At 53.7% G+C, this 16706-nt stretch overlaps 1 protein-coding gene and 1 long non-coding RNA gene across 8 annotated transcripts in view; one reads left to right on the plus strand and one right to left on the minus strand.

Annotated features, from left to right (window-relative positions):
- Window positions 1–16706, plus strand: part of GRID2IP (Grid2 interacting protein) — a 70842-nt gene that overhangs the window by 35164 nt on the left and 18972 nt on the right. For 2 of the 7 annotated variants that reach the window (XM_063605622.1, XM_055114938.2), the window contains 8 exons: window positions 6012–6166; window positions 9490–9621; window positions 9823–9920; window positions 10129–10246; window positions 11215–11570; window positions 12126–12542; window positions 14620–14707; window positions 15659–15736. In XM_063605622.1, coding sequence (XP_063461692.1) covers window positions 6012–6166; window positions 9490–9621; window positions 9823–9920; window positions 10129–10246; window positions 11215–11570; window positions 12126–12542; window positions 14620–14707; window positions 15659–15736 — 1442 coding nt within the window. Of the gene's footprint in view, window positions 1–6011; window positions 6167–9489; window positions 9622–9822; window positions 9921–10128; window positions 10247–11214; window positions 11571–12125; window positions 12543–14619; window positions 14708–15646; window positions 15737–16706 lie in introns of all 7 variants that reach the window. The other 5 variants (XM_055114940.2, XM_034963655.3, XM_055114936.2 and 2 more) reach the window with 3 other exon arrangements.
- Window positions 79–16597, minus strand: LOC117980874 (uncharacterized). The gene is made up of 6 exons (XR_004672348.2): window positions 16210–16597; window positions 15306–15438; window positions 14140–14271; window positions 11484–11622; window positions 10377–10513; window positions 79–4144 (listed from the first exon to the last, which is right to left on the minus strand). It is a non-coding gene; the product is annotated as an uncharacterized LOC117980874 (long non-coding RNA).

Consider the following 16706-nt stretch of genomic DNA (forward strand, 5'->3'; position numbering starts at 1 on the left):
GGGCCCTGCCCTGGGTGGGCCCTAAGTTCTGCCTAGACTCACATCCTAGTCTCCCTGCCTGACCCTCCTCAGTCCTGTTCTCCTGGGGGATGCTCAGGAAGGTGGCTGCTGGTATTAGGGGCCCCAGGGTGGTGGGCAATTGAGCTGCCCTGGAACAATCTCTGACTCTGACACCTCCTAGTCACGTGACCTTGGGCGAGTCTCAGCCTTCTCTGTGAAGTGAGGCAGACAGGAACCACCTGCAACATTCTATTTTTTTTTTTTTTTTTTTTGAGATGGAGTCTCGCTCTATCACCCAGCTGGAGTGCAATGATGAGATCTTGGCTCACTGCAGCCTCCGCCTCCTGGGTTCAAGTGATTCTTCTGCCTCAGCCTCCGAGTAGCTGGGATTACAGGTGCCCACCACCACACCCGGCTAATTTTTTTGTATTTTTACTAGAGACAGGGTTTTACTAGAGACAGGGTTTCACTATGTTGGTCAGGCTGGTCTCAAACTCCTGACCTCGTGATCTGCCCGCCTCGGCCTCCCAAAGTGCTGGGATTACAGGCGTGAGCCACCGTGCCTTGGCCCACCTGCAGCATTCTTGATGGGACCTTCACCAGAGCCCCACCTGTGGGCACTTGTCATGGGCCAGGCCCTTCGGGGTAGGGTTGGTGTCTTTCTTTTTGGACCTCAGCTGCAGCCAGCTGCATTTATCATACTCCTCGGTCCATGGGGTCATTATTATGGTCTCTGCAAAGCCTGTCACTTGTCCATACCTTTTTGTTTTGTTTGAAGGGTTTTTTATTTTTGTTTTTGTTTTTTGAGATGGTGTTTCACTCTCGTTGCCCAGGCTGGAGTGCAGTGGTGCGATCTCGGCTCACCGCAACCCCCACCTCCCGGACTCAAGCGATTCTCCTGCCTCAGCCTCCCAAGTAGCTGGGATTACAGGCATATGCCACCACGCCTGGCTAATTTTGTACTTTTAGTAGAGATAGGGTTTCTCCATGTTGGTCAGGCTGGTCTCAAACTCCCGACCTCAGGTGATCCACCTGCTTCAGCCTCCCAAAGTGCTGGGATTACAGGCATGAGCCACCACACCTGGCCTGGTTTGGTTTTGTTTTTTAAAAAAGATGGGGAGGTCTCACTATGTTACCCAGGCTGGTCTCGAACTCTTGGGCTCAAGTGATCCTCCCAAAGTGCTGCGGTTACAGGCATGAGCCACTGTACTTGGCTCTAAAGAGTCTTAAGATGTAATTCACATACTATACAATTTGCCATTTAATTATACAATTCAGTGGTTTTTAGTATATTCACAAATACGTGCAAACATCACCATGGTCCATTTTAAAACTTCATCACATCAAAAAGAAACCCAGGCCAGACACCTATAATCCCAGCACTTTGGGAGGCTGAGGGAGGAGGATCGCTTGAGCCCAGGAGTTCAAAACCAGTCTGGGCAACAGAGCAAGAAGCCATCTCTACAAAAAGAAAAAATTAGCTGGGCATGGTGGTGCGCACCTGTAGTTCCAGCTACTCGGGAGGCTGAGGCAGGAGAATCACTTGAACCCAGGAGGCAGAGATTGCAGTGAGCCAAGATCACACCACTGCTCTCCAGCCTGGGTGACAAAATGAGACTTCGTCTCAAAAAAAAACAAAAAACAAAAAAACTGTGCTTGATATCATGTTTTGTGTTTAACTTATTCACCAATTACTATGTGTTTAGCTCTGTCCAATGTATATTTCATACATTGATTATAACTAAAGCCAAATTCCTTTAGATCACAGTGATGCCCAACTTTTTATTTTTGCTAGTTTCTTTTTTTTAATTTTTATTTTTTGTTTGAGATGGAGTCTTACTCTGTCATCAGGCTGGAGTACAGTGGCGTGCTCTCGGCTCACTGCAACCTCCCCCTCCTGGGTTCAAGCGATTCTCCTGCCTCAGCCTCCCGAGTAGCTGGGACTACAGGCACTCTCCACCACGCCCAGCTAATTTTTGTATTTTTAGTAGAAACAGAGTTTCACCATGTTGGCCAGGATGGTCTTGATCTCTTGACCTCATGATCTGCCCACTTCAGCCTCCCAAAGTGCTAGGATTACAGGTGTGAGCCATGACACCCGGCCTATTTTTGCTACTTTCTTAGCCATAAAAGTGACATCCTGTTATTTTTATTTGATTTTCTTCTATTACTAATTATTTTAAGCATCTTTTAATATGCTTGTGAACTTTTTCTGGGATTTTCTCTATAAATTACTGTTCACACCCTTTGTCCATTTTTGTTTTCTTGGACTTTTTGTCCTTGTTGACTGGCATGAAGTTTCTTGTATATTTTATTTTATTTATTTTCTGAGACAGGGTCTCACTCTGTCACCCAAGCTGGAGTGCAGTGGTGCAAACACAGCTCACTGCAGCCTGGAACTCCCAGGCTAAAGTGATCCTTGTGCCTCTGCCCCCCAGGTAGCTGGGACTACAGGCGCTCGCCTACCATGCCCAGCTAATTTTTTTTTTTTTTTTTAGTAGAGACAGGGTTTTGCCATGTTGCTGGTCTTGAACTCCTGGGCTCAAAAGATTCGCCCATTTTAGCCTTCCAAAGTGCTGGGATTACAGGTGTGAGCCACTGCTCCCAGCCCCTTGTATATTTTATTTTATTTATTTATTTATTTATTTTGAGGCAGAGTTTTGCTCTGTCGCCCAGGCTGGAGTTCAGTGGCATGATCTTGGCTCACTTCAACCTCTGCCTTCCTGGTTCAAGTGTGTCTCCTGCCTCAGCCTCCTGAGTAGCTGGGATTACAGGCGCCCACCACCATGCCTGGCTAATTTTTGTACTTTTAGTAGAGATGGGGTTTCACCATGTTGGCCAGGCTGGTCTCGAACTCCTGACTCAGGTGATCCCCCTGCCTCAGCCTGCCAAAGTGCTGGGATGACGTGTGAGCCACGACGGCTGGACACCTTTGTATATTTTAGATGCTGATTTCTCCTTGATTTTGAACATTGTAAATTTCTCTCCCATTTGTTACTTCTGTTATTAGGTCTCTTGTGTCTAATATGAATGTGTCTAAGTTGGGCTTCCTTGAATAGATAACCTTGATTTTGCATAATCAAACTCACCACATTTTTGGTCTTATAGTTTTGTGTAGGGTCCAGCCCTACAGGGCCTGTGGGTTTTTCTCTTCGTGTGCGGAGATGAGAGATCGTAGAAATAAAGACACAAGACGGCCGGGCGCGGTGGCTCATGCCTGTAATCCCAGCACTTTGGGAGGCTGAGATGGGTGGATCACGAGGTCAGGAGATCGAGACCATCCTGGCTAACATGGTGAAACCCCTTCTCTACTAAAAATACAAGAAAAAAATAGCCGGGCGTGGTGGCGGGCGCCTGTAGTCCCAGCTACTCGGGAGGCTGAGGCAGGAGAATGGTGTGAACCTGGGAGGCGGAGCTTGCAGTGAGCCGAGATTGTGCCACTGCACTCCAGCCTGGGTGACAGAGCGAGACTGTCTCAAAAAAAAAAAAAAAAGAAAGACACAAGACAAAGAGATAGAAGAAAAGACAGCTGGGCCTGGGGGACCACTACCACCAAGACGCGGAGACCAGTAGTGGCCCCGAATGCCTGGCCGTGCTGTTATTTATTGTGTACAAGGCAAAGGGGCAGGGTATGGAGTGAGAGTCATCTCCAATGATAGGTAAGGTCATGTGAGTCACGTGTCCGCCAGACAGGGGGCCCTTCCCTATTTGGTAGCTGAGGCGGAGAGAAAGAGGGGACAGCTTATGTAATTATTTCTTCTATGCATTTTAAAGACTTTAGTACTTTCACTAATTCTGCTGCTGCTATCTAGAAGGTGGAGCTGGGTGCACAGGGCAGAACATGAATGCGGACCAGGAGCGTGACCACTGAAGCACAGCATCACAGGGACAGCGTTAGGCCTCTGGGTGGCTGCGGGCGGGCAAGCAGTGGTGGAGCAGAGTCTTCTTTAACTCCACCAGGAAAGGGAGACTCCCTTTCCCGGTCTGCTAAGCAACGGGTGCCTTCCCAGGCACTGGCGTTACCAGTAGACCAGGGAGCCCTCTAGTGGCCCTGTCCAGGCATAACGGAAGGCTCACACTCTTGTCTTTTGGTCACTTCTCACCGTGTCCCTTCAGCTCCTATCTCTGTATGGCCTGGTTTCTCCTAGGTTATAATTGTAGGACAAAGATTATTATAATATTGGAATAAACAGTAATGCTACAAACTAATGATTAATAATATTCATATATAATCATATCTATAATCTATTTCTAGTATAACTATTCTTATTCTATGTATTTTCTTTATTATATTGGAACAGCTTGTGCCCTCGGTCTCTTGCCTTGGCATCTGGGTGGCTTGCCGCCCACAGTTTTGGCTTTTGAAGTTTTAAGCTCTTCCCTGCTTCTAGGTCAAAAGATATTCTCCTACTTTATTTTTATTTATTTATTTATTTTTATTATTATTATTTTGAGACGGGGTCTTGCTCTGTCACCCAGGCTGGAGTGCAATGGCGCGATCTCAGCTCACTGCAACCTCCACCTCCCGGGTTCAAGCGATTCTGCTGCCTCAGCCTCCCGAGTAGCTGGGATTACAGGCACACACCACCACGCCTGGCTGATTTTTGTATTTTTAGTAGAGAGGGGGTTTCACCACGTTGGCCAGGCTGGTCTCGAACTCCTGAGCTCGTGATCCACCCACCTCAGCCTCCCAAAGTGCTAGGATTACAGGCGTGAGCCACCACCCCCAGCCTATTTTTATTTTTGTTTATTTATTTATTTTTTTGAGACAGAGTCTCACTCTGTGGCCCAGGCTGGAGTGTAGTGGTGCAATCTTGGCTCAGTGCAACCTCCGCCTCCCCGAGCTCAGGCGATTCTCCTGCCTCAGCCTCCTGAGTAGCTGGGATTACAGGCGCACACCAACATGCCTACCACATTTTTGTATTTTTTTGTAGAAACAGGGTTTACCATGTTGGCCAAGCTGATCTTGAGCTCCCGACCTCAGATGATTCGCCTGCCTCAGCCTCCCAAAGTGCTGGGATTATAGGCATGAGCCACCATGCCTGCCCTGCTCTATATGTTTTTTGGTTTTTTGGTTTTTTTTGAGACAGAGTCTTGCTCTGTCACCCAGGCTGGAGTGCAGTGGCGCAATCTCAGCTCACTACAACCTCCGCCTCCCAGTCTAAGCGATTCTCCTACTTCAGCCTCCTGAGTAGCTGGGACTGAGGGTACATGCCACCACGCCCAGCTAATTTTTGTATTTTTAGTAGAGAGGGGGTTTCACTATGTTGGCCAGACTGGTCTTGAACTCCCGATCTGAGGTGATCCACCGCCTCGGCCTCCCACAGTGCTGGGATTACAGGCGTGAGCCACCGCGCCCGGCCTGCTCTGTGTGTTTTAATCTTCACAACAGCTCTATGAGGTAGATGCTATTTTTATCCCCATTTTACAAATGAGGAAACTGAGGCATAGAGAGGGTAAGTCACTTGAGAAAGGTCACTTAGCTGGTAAGTGGCAGAGCTGAGATTGGAGTCTGGCTACCCTATCCCTGGAGCCTGCCTTCCTGCCCACTTCTCTCTCTCTCTCTTTTTCTTTTCTTTTTTTTTTTTTGAGTTGGAGTCTCACTCTGTCTCCCAGGCTGGAGTACAGTGACACGATCTCAGCTCACTGCAACCTCCACTTGCCAGGCTCAAGCAATTCTCCTGCCTCAGCCTCCCGAGTAGCTGGGATTACAGGTGTGCACCACCACACCTGACTAATTTTTATACTTTCAGTAGAGACGGCCTTTCACCATGTTGGCCGGGCTGGTCTCGAACTCCTGACCTCAAATGATCCACCTGCCTCGGCCTCTCAAAGTGCTGGGATTACAGGCGTGAGCCACTGTGCCCGGCCCCCACTTCTGTCTTTCAAGGGTAGGGATAGGGCATGAGGGCAGACGCTGTGGCTTGGAAGTGCCGTCTTGTCTACCCCGACTCTGTGCATCATGGTAAGCCCGTGAGTATTGAGCCTCGCATTCCTGCACCTTCCCCCAGGAACATCGACACCCTCATTGTTGACGTCTACCCTGTGCTGGACACCCCTGCCAAGCAGGTCCTGTGGCAGTTCATCTACCAGCTGCTGACCTATGAGGAGCAGGAGCTCTGTCAGGAGAAAATCGCATGCTTCCTGGGCTACACAGCCATGACAGGTAAGCGTCCTCCCCTGCCACTTCCCTGCCTGCAGCTGCTGACTGTCCAGTTCACCAGGTGAACAGACAGACACCTGTTCTCACCTGTGAAGGTGTTTGTTTGCTTGTTTGTTTGTTTTGAAATGGAGTCTCACTCTTGTGACCCAGGCTGGAGTGCAATGGCACGATCTTGGCTCACTGCAACCTCCGCCTCCCAAGTTCAAGCGATTCTCCTGCGTCAGCCTCCCAAGTAGCTGGGACTAAAGGCGCATGTCACTACGCCCAGCTATTCTTTTGTGTTTTTAGTAGAGAAGAGGTTTCACCATGTTAACCAAGATGGTCTCTATCTCCTGACCTCATGATCCACCCGCCTCAGCCTCCCAAAGCACTGGGATTACAGGTGTGAGCCACCACGCCCAGCCTTTTTTTTTTTTTTTTTTTTTTTTGAGACGGAGTCTTGCTCTGTTGCCCAGGCTGGAGTGTCGTGGTGCCATCATGGCTCACCGCAGCCTCAACCTCCTGGGCTCAAGTGATCCTCCCAAAGCACAGGGATTACAGGTGTGAGCCACTGCATCTGGCCTCACCTATGAGGTCTTACAGCCGATTTGGGCCCCTCCCACATAGAAGTGTCCACAGCCATGCACGTACACACCCAATACACCAGGGCTAGGCCCACACGTGGCCCCACGGACGCGCCTTCCCAGCCTGACCTTTATGCAGCATATACAACATAACCTGAGACTTTAGACACTGCACCTAACCACCTGCAGTCTCAGTTTTTGCACCCACAAAATGGAAGTGGTCTCAGTGGCTGCGCTCTGTACTCTGAGAAGTGGAACTTGTGAGAAGGAACTCATGTAAGGCTGGACGTGGTGGCTCACACCTATAATCCCAGCATTTTAGGAGACTGAGGTGGAAGCATCACTTGAGCTCAGGAGCTCAAGATTAGCCTGGGCAACATAGCAAGAGCCTGTCTCTACCAAAAAAAAAAAAAGTTTTAATTTAGCCAGGTGTGATGCACACCTGTAGTCCCGGCTACTCAGGAGGCTGAGGTGGGAAGATGGCTTGAGTCCAGGAGATCAAGGCTGCAGTGAGCTATGATCAAGCTACTGCCTCCAGAAAAAAAAAAAGGAAAGAAGAAAAGAAAAAAGAAAGAAACTCACGTGGTTGCCAGACATGCCAACACCACCACCAGGATCATGAGCACACGACCACATCCCACCTGGCTGGTGGGCTCCCAGTGTACTCTTTCTTGCACACACACAGGCCTGCAGTGCCATGTGTGGCTGTCACCTGTCTGTTCAGCGTGCCCTCCGAATGCCCACAAACCCCTGCACTCAGCATGCAGGCCATGTGGATGGAAGGTGTGCCGAAGCCTGTGTTCTACCCTGTTCTAGGCATCCTTCACCTGCTATGAAAGCCGCTGCAGGTGCAGTGGTTCACTCTTGTAATCCCAGCACTTTGGTAGGCTGAGGTGGGTGGATCACTTGAGGTCAGGAGTTCAAGACCAGCTTGGGCAACACAACAAGACCCCCATATATTCAAAATATTTAAAAATCAGCCAGGGGTGGCCGTGCGCGGTGACTCACGTCTGTAATCCCAGCACTTTGTGGAGCTGAGGCAGGCCAATCACGTGAGGTCAGGAGTTCGAGACAAGCCTGGCCAACATGGGGAAACCTCATCTGTACTAAAAATACAAAAATAAGCCAGGTGTGGTGGTACGCAGTTGCAATTCCAACTACTTGGGAGGCTGAGGCAGGAGAATTGCTTGAACCCGGGAGATGGAGGTTGCAGTGAGCTGAGATCGCACCACTACACTCCAACCTGGGCAAAACGGTGAGACTCCATCTCAAAGAAAAAAAAAATAAAAAATTAGCCAGGCGTGGTGGTATGCACCTGTAGTCCCAGCTACTTGGGAGGATGAGGTGGGAGGAGCACTTGAGCTCAGGAGTTGGAGACCAGCCTGGGCAACATAGCAAAAAAATTTGAAATTAGCTGGGTGTGGTGGCACACACCTGTAATCCCAGCTGCAGGGGAGGCTCAGGCAGGAGGATCTGTTGAGCCTGGGATTCAAGGCTGCACTGAGCCTTGATTGCACTCCAGCCTGGGGGACAGAGTGAGACCTGTCTCAAAAAAAAAAAAAAAGAAGAAGAAAAGAAAAAAAGGCAGGTGTGGTGGCTCACATCTGTAATCCCAGCACTTTCAGAGGCTGAGGCAGGTGGATCACCTGAGGTTAGGAGTTGAAGACCAGCCTGTCCAATATGGTGAAACCCCATCTCTGCTTAAGAAAAAAAAAATACAAAAATTTAGCCAGGCATGGTGGCGCATGCCTGTGGTCCCAGCTACTTGGGAAGCTGAGGCTCGAGAATCATTTGAACCTGGGAGGTGGAGGTTGCAGTGAGCTGAGATTGTGCCACTGCACTCCAACCTGGACGAGAAAGCCAGACTCTGAATAAATAAAGAGAGAAAGAGAGAAAGAGACAGAGAGAGAGAAAAGAGAGAAAGAGAGAAAGTGAGAGAAGGAAGAGAAGGAAGGAAAGGAAAGGAAGGAAAGGGAAGGGGCCGCTGCAGAGTTGCTGGCCCTTGTGTGCCCATGAGCTGCAGTCCCAGGGACCCACAATTTGCTAGGGTTTTAGCGAGAAGCTCAGGATCCATGCTGGACCACACATGCCTTACATATCTGCGTAGGCTCAAAAAACTTCTATTTTGGCCGGGAGCAGTGGCTCACACCTGTAATCCCAGCACTTTGGGAGGCCGAGGCAGGCGGATCACCTGAGGTCAGGAACTTGAGACCAGCCTAGCCCACATGTTGAAACCGTATCTCTACTAAAAATACAAAAATTAGCCAGGCATGGTGACGGACACCTGTAATCCCAGCTACTTGGGAGGCTGAGGCAGGAGAATCGCTTGAACCTGGGAGGTGGAGGTTGCAGTGAGCTGAGATTGCACCACCGCACTCCCACCTGGGCAACAAGAGCAAAACTCAGTCTCAAAAAAAAAAAAACACTTCTATTTTGCCCATAATCCTCTCTGGGCAGCAGTGACTTGGCCTGGGGCAAGCACAGGGCGTTGAGACTCTGGAAGCTGTTGTCATGAGATCTCTGCTAGGCCCCTGAGTTCAGGCTAGCTGCATTCTGGTGCTGCATTCTGGTGCTGCTCCTGGCACCTGGTTTCTTGCCCTGGGGCTTCCCCTCAAGAGCTGTTCTGGAGGCAAGCAGGGCAGGCCCCGTAGCTTGGGGTCTGCATATTGGTGCAGATGACATCTGCCCTCCCCTCCCTGTTTTGGAGGTCCCTTGTCTGGTTAAAAGGGCAAGAGGGCCCCATGTTCCCTGCATGTTCCACAGCAGAGCCGGAGCCTGAGCTGGACCTGGAGTCCGAGCCCACGCCTGAGCCCCAGCCGCGGAGCTCCCTGCGGGCTTCCTCCATGTGCCGCCGCAGCCTCCGGTCCCAGGGCCTGGAGGCCGGCCTCAGCTGCGGTAAGGCTGGTGTCAGGGGGAGGGTATGAATGGAGCTCAGTTTTTCCACCTGCAAAATGGGCTTGGTGAGGTGGGGAATCCCAGGGAATGGGGCTAAGCAGGGCTCAGGATTGGCCCTCCTGGGTCTGCGGGGCATGTTGGTTCTGGGCCGGGGCCTGAGCCGTAGAGCTCAGATACGGTAATGACATTATTCCCCGGTAGGTCCCAGCGAGTGCCCTGAGATGCCTCTTCCCCTGATCCCAGGCGAGCGCCAGGCAGGCGATGGCACGTCCCTCCCTGAGACCCCCAACCCCAAGATGGTGAGACCTTCTCTGCCCTCCAGGTGGGATCAGTAGGGGGCAGGGAATGGACGGTCCATAGGACTGGGCCCAGGAGACCCAGGCCAAGGCGTCCCTGTGCTGCTTCAGGCTGGGGCATATCCCTGCCTCCCGGCCCACCCAGGCCTGGACCACATTAGGTCCACGAGGGGAAGCAGAATGGGCTGGACTCTCCCCCGTCTCCCTCCAGATGTCAGCCGTCTATGCAGAGCTTGAGTCTCGACTGAACAGCAGCTTCAAAGGGAAGATGGGGACCGTGTCCAAATCCCGGGCTTCCCCTCCAGGCCCCAGCCCAGCAGTCACCACAGGTAGGGCTCCAGCCTCTGTCATCTACTGTCTGGGTGTTTCCCTCCACCCCAGGCTCAGCCCTGGAGCTGCTTCTCTGCTCCATCAGGGTCAGGGTTGTCCCAGTCCCTCCCATGGCCCTGTGACCCTCACCTCAGCTGTGGATCAAGAAAGTAGCCTGGGTACCGTGGGTCGTGCCTGTAATCCCAGCACTTTGGGAGGCCGAGGCAGGAGGATCAATTGAGCCCAGGAGTTTGAGACCAGCCTGGCAACATAGTGAGGCCCCATCTCTAACAAAAAAAATACAAAATTAGCTGGGCATGGTTGCATATGCCTGTAGTCCCAACTCCTCAAGAGGCTGAGGCGGGAGGATCACTTGAGCCCAGGAGTTCAAGGCTGCAGTGAGCTATTTCGAACCACTGCACTCTAGCCTATAAGCAACAGAGTAAGACCCTGTCTTAAAAAAGAAAAAGAAAGAAGGCAGATGCCTGATTCTGAGGAAGTCCCCGAGTTAGCAAGTGGTTATTGGATAAATGATCAAGTGCACGCGTTGTCCTGTGAATGGCACAGCTGGGAAGACAGTTGCTCTGCAGCTCAGAAGGCAGGAGCCCTGGGAGGTCCTCCCGTGATCTCAGGGCTTGCTGGGTGTGCGAGATGCTCCGTGACTCTGGCTCTGGGCCCTAGAGAAGCCCCTCCACCCTTTGAGTTAATGGTGTTCAGTGGCTCCCAGCTGGGACCCCTGGTGACCATTCCAAGGTGAGCTGGCGTCCAGCCTGTCCTGAGGCCGAGCAGTGCTCCTGCTCACCAGATCTGGCCTTTAGTCACGCTTGGAAGGCAGGGCCGCTCAAGGTCTTCCTGCACTGTGCCCAGAGAGGGAAAGGAGAGTGGCCTGGGACACAGAGCCAGCCTGTCCTAGGACCCTCTCTCCAGCTTGCACCTGGAACCTCGGTGCTGGCTGAAGAGGAATCCTCATACTCCATCCCTCCTCCAGGGCCCAGGACCCTGTCCGGCGTCTCATGGCCCAGCGAGCGACTCTTGCCCTCCCCCTGCTACCACCCGCTGTGTTCGGGGGGTCTGGCCTCCCCCAGCAGCTCTGAGTCCCACCCCTACGCCAGCCTGGACAGCAGCAGGGCACCCTCCCCACAGCCAGGCCCCGGGCCCATCTGCCCCGACAGCCCCCCAAGCCCGGACCCCACCCGCCCGCCCAGCCGCAGGAAGCTCTTCACCTTCTCCCACCCTGTGCGAAGCCGCGATACTGACCGCTTCCTGGACGTGCTGAGCGAGCAGCTGGGCCCCCGGGTCACCATCGTGGATGATTTCCTGACCCCTGAGAACGACTACGAGGAGGTGGGCACGCAAGCAGGTGTGGAGGGAGGCGGGTGAGGCGAGGTGTGGCGGTCTGCAAGGCAACAGTGTTCCTGGGCTCCTGCAAGGGGCCTGCTGCCCTTGGGATCTTCCCCAGGCTATCCCACTCCCTAGCTCAAGCTATCCCACCCCTTGCCCCAGGTTACCCTATCTCCTGTTCAAGGTTATCATGCTCCTTGACTGAGGCTAGCCCATATTCCCTGTCGCAGGTTAGCCCATTCCTTAGCTCAGGCTATCCCACTCACAGCCTGAGGCTAACCCGTGAGAGGGTCCTATCCTTATTCCAGGCTATCCCCCTCATAGCCTGAGGCTAACCCATGAGAGGTCCTATCCTTAGCCCAGGCTATCCCCCTCACAGCCTGAGGTTAACCTGTGAGACAGTCCTATCCTTAGCCCAGGTGTCCCTCACAGCCTGAGGCTAACCTGTGAGATGGCCCTGTCCTTGTCCCAGGCTATCCCATGATCCTTCACTTTGCACCTGCTCTAGTCTCTCTGGGCCCAGCCTCACCCTCCCCTTGCCTCTCTCCCCACCACCAGATGAGCTTCCATGATGACCAGGGCAGCTTCGTAACCAATGAGCGGAGCAGCGCCAGCGACTGCATCAGCAGCAGTGAAGAAGGCAGCTCCCTGACCTACTCCTCCATCTCTGACCATATCCCCCCACCCCCGCTCAGCCCCCCACCACCGCCACCCCTGCCTTTCCATGACACTAAGCCCAGCTCCCGCAGCTCTGATGGTTCCCGGGGCCCTGCTCAGGCGCTGGCCAAGCCCCTCACCCAACTCAGCCACCCAGTCCCTCCACCACCCCCACCGCCCCTGCCCCCACCCGTGCCCTGTGCACCCCCCATGCTGTCCCGGGGCCTGGGCCACCGGCGCAGTGAGACCAGCCACATGAGCGTCAAGCGCTTGCGGTGGGAACAGGTGGAGAACTCAGAAGGCACCATCTGGGGTCAGGTAGGTGACCTGGGACCCAGCAGCGCTCTGTACTGGGGGAGGACGGCTTGGGCAGCAGCACTGAAGGAAAACCCATCGGCCAGGCATCTTCCAACATCATCCTCCCTACCCCAAGCAGAGGATGAGTAGAGGCCCAGCCCAAGAACGTCCCCACGCTTGGGGGCCACTGCAGGCATTGAAGCCAATCTGTGTCCCTCAGCCAAAGACACACACTGGGGACACCTGGAAATGCCACCCTACCCATCCTTGAAACCTATCACTTTTGAGGCCAGACAAGTTCTCTTAAACCTTTAAAAGAGCAGCTGGTTCAAACTCCTGCACACCAGCCTTCACCCTTTCACTTTGATGCTTGAATTTCCTCCCTCACAACACTGCCAGTGTATGCTTGAACACCTTCAGTGATGGGGAACTCACTACCTGTCAAGGTCTTCCTTTCCTCACTGGACGATTTTAACCATCCTTTGTCTTGCTCTGAAATCTTGTCTCCCCAGGATTCCCATGCCCTGTTTTCTTTCTGGCCCTTAAAATCGGGCAGAGCAATCTTATCCACAGACCAACCAATCTGCAAGATGAACAAGGTTCACCCCACCCCTTTTTTTTTTTTTCAGATCATTCTCTTAGAACATGGTTTCCAACCCCCACTCCAGTGTCCATGTCCCTGTCAAAGAGACATTCCCAGATGGAACCCCCAATAGGGCTTGACCAGCTCAGAGGAGAGAACAGGGTTCTCAGCTCCTTTGACTGGGACATCATACTCCTTTTAATATGGCAGGGGCTCCTTCCAACTCCCAGGGCTGCCCCGTCCCAGTGCTCATGATCACCATCATCCTCAACTCCATCTTCTTGGGATCAATAGCTCACTCTCACATGTAGTCACACTGGGCAGAGGCATGCTTGTGATTTTTCCCCACTGCCATCTCCTGGGTCCCAATTCTGTCTCCTGCTTTCTCAGCCCACATCTCCAGGGACCCTTTCCAAATTGCTAATAAAGATGCCCATTGAGGCCAGGCTTGGTGGTTCACACCTGTAATCCTGGCACTTTGGGAGGCTGAGGCGGGAGGACTGCTTGAGCCTAAGAGTTCAAGACAAGTCTGGGCAACATAGTGAGATCTCGTCTCTACAAAAAAATCAAAAAGTTAGCCAGACCTGGTGGTGCTTGCCTGTGGTCCCAGCTACTCGGGAGGCTGAAGAGGGAGAATCACTTGATTCCCACAGGTGGAGGTTGCAGTGAGCCAAGATGGCACCACTGCACTCCAGCCTGGGGTACAGAGTGAGACCCTATCTAAAAAAAAAAAAAAAAAAAAACCTCAGTGAGACAAGGGCACAAATAGGGACCTCCTGGGTCCCCTGGAGACCTCACTCCTGCCAGCCTTGGACCGATCTTCAAGTATTGCTCCACAGCGTGGTTCTTCCATTGGTTACCAAAGGTGGACACAGGGACACAGGTCACACATCTGGCCAAACCCAAATCCATCCTCAGTGTCCCTGCCCTGCAGCCATGTTCTAAGACTTCATTCCCCTGCCTGCCCTCCCTTTGGGTTCTCTCCCTTTGGCAGCCACCCCGTCCTCACTCCCTGTCCCAGCCCCAGGCTCTTACCTCTCATCTACGCCATTCATCACAGCCACGTGTCCAGCGTCTGGCCCCTAGGCTGTCACAGTTGCAGTTCTCCCAGCACCAGCTCACTCTGCCCAGGGCAGCCCTGGTGAACTCACCGCTCTCCAAGGAGACCTGATGACAGAGCCAGACCCCTGAGCCACCTCCGGTAGCCCCTTACTTGGCTCTAGCCTCTTCACAGCTCCTTCATGCCCCCGCTGCAGTCCCACCTTGCTGGCTTCTGCACGAGTAGTGTTCCAAGTCTTGAGTCTCGATTGACCCCAAGAGGTGCTGGCTCAGCACCCAGTGACTCGGATGATCTGGCTTCTCCTGCAGTCTCCTCCTGCTCCGGGCTTTATCCCAGCACCTGATGGGTGCTTTTGCTCGGGAAGCCCCTAGGGCGGCCCTCAGAGGGTGGGAAGTGGGAGGCCAGTCCAGCTGCTGCTGCTTCTCCTACTCTGAACCTCCCATCCTCCCTCGCAGCTCGGGGAAGACTCCGACTACGATAAGCTGAGTGACATGGTGAAATACCTCGACCTGGAGCTCCACTTCGGCACCCAGAAACCTGCTAGTGAGTGGCCTGATGGCCTTGGGGGAACCCCAGATACCACACCATCTGTGGCAGCCCCAGGCTTAGCATCTCCCAGGGCTGCACTGACTACTATTTAACCTGATGCATCCTCAAGCCTTCAGTCCCTGAGTTATTTAATAGCTGGCATTTAGGCTGGGCACAGTGGCTCACGCCTGTCATCCCAGCACTTTGGGAGGCTGAGGTGGGTGGATCGCCTGAGCTCAGGGGTTCGAGACCAGCCTGGGCAACGTGGCGAAACCCTTGTCTCTACTGAAAATACAAAAAATTAGCCAGGCACATGGAGAATGCCTGTGGTCCCAGCTACTTGGGAGGCTGAGTTGGGAGGATCGATTGAGCCTCGGAGGTGGAGGTTGCAGTGAGCCGCGATCACACCACTGCACTCCGACCTGGTAACCTGGGTGACACAGTGAGACCCCGTCTAAAAAAAAAAAAAAAAAAAAAGCTGGCATTTACTGTGCAGTGATCAAATACCAGGGACTCTCATTTCTAAATCCCATGGCAACTCTGTGATGTACATAATGTGATCACCCCCCACTTCCTAATGAGGAAGCACAGAGAGGTGAGGTAATTTGCTCACAGTCACACCGTAGACAGGAGGCATCCACAAATACATCTTCCAGGCTCTCTTGCCCTCACCCCTTCCTGGGTATCTCCCTGTCGTTGATGGGTGGAACAGGCGGTCCCAGGATGGAACAGAAAGACCTGGCTTCCTGCAGCACGGGGAGTGCACAGGACACGGGGCGGGGGAGGTTACACACAGGACCTGAAGGTCCCTGACCTGAGGAATGAAGGGACTATGGACGTGTAGCTGATTAAGTCGAGGTCGTGCTTAGGGGGATAGTGGCTGTTGGCTGTGACCACGCCACCCCTGGGCCTTCCCACTGCAGCCTCAGCCTAGCCGCCTTCGTAAACTGTCAGTTTCTTTTCCAGAACCGGTGCCGGGGCCGGAGCCCTTCCGGAAGAAGGAGGTGGTGGAGATCCTGTCCCATAAGAAGGCCTACAACACCTGTGAGGGTCCGGGGAACCCCAGGGTGTGTAGGGGGCAGGCGGCGGCCCTTTCTCTGGGCCTCAGACCTGCCCAGGTGGATGACAGAGATTAGGCGGTGGGGACCCGGCCTCCTGTCGCTCAGCGCGGTGAAGGCCCCCTCCCAGGCCCCATAGCCAGCCAGATCGCATCTGGGCGCAGGTGCCGGCCCCGCCCTCACTGTCTAATCAACTTCCCGGTTCTGGCCCCGCCTCCAGCCTCATTCCCTCTCTCCTTCGCAGGCCCCGCCCTAGTCCCTGGCCCGACCCCAATAGACCCCACCCAGCTTCTTAATCTAGCGTCTCGAGAACCCCGTCCTCACCCTTAAATCGGTCGCTGAAAGACCGTCTCTATTTCAGGGCCCGCCCCTGCCCCGGCCCCCTACGGCACCCCTCGCAGGCCCCGCCCTTGTTCCTTGTCCCCTCCATTCGGTCTCCTCCCTGTAGCCGAAGCCCACCTGGAAGCTTCGCCGTCTCCCTGCTGGGCCCCGCCCTCTTCCCCCGCTCGAACTCAACCAGCAGCCCCGCTCAGTTTCCTTGCTCCTACCCGCCAGGCTCCTCACAGTAGCCCTGGCCAATCCCAAAGCCCCGCCCTCTTTCCACCCGGGCCCCGCCTCAGTTTAGCCTCATAGACCCCGCCCTGTTCATTGACCCCCACCCCTCTAGAGTTCCTCCAGTAGCCCAGTCCCCGCCCCAGCTCTGCCTCACAGGTCTACCTGCTTCCCTTGTCCCCTGCCCCTTCAGATTCCCCGCTGTATCCTGGGCCAACCTGGAAGCCCCGCCCCCTTCCTGCCAGGCCCCACCCTCTCCCGGCCCCTGCTCACCGAGCGGCCCCGCCCCCTTTCCTTTTTTCTTCCCCTTAGCCCAGGCCAATATTGAAGCGCCGTCCTCTCCCCATCCGGGAGCCGCCTCAGCTCAGCCTCTTGTCCCCGTCCGCGTTTCTTGTCCTTCCAGC

The sequence above is a fragment of the Pan paniscus genome, chromosome 6 (genome assembly GCF_029289425.2).
Source record: "Pan paniscus chromosome 6, NHGRI_mPanPan1-v2.0_pri, whole genome shotgun sequence".
Lineage (NCBI taxonomy): Eukaryota > Metazoa > Chordata > Mammalia > Primates > Hominidae > Pan > Pan paniscus.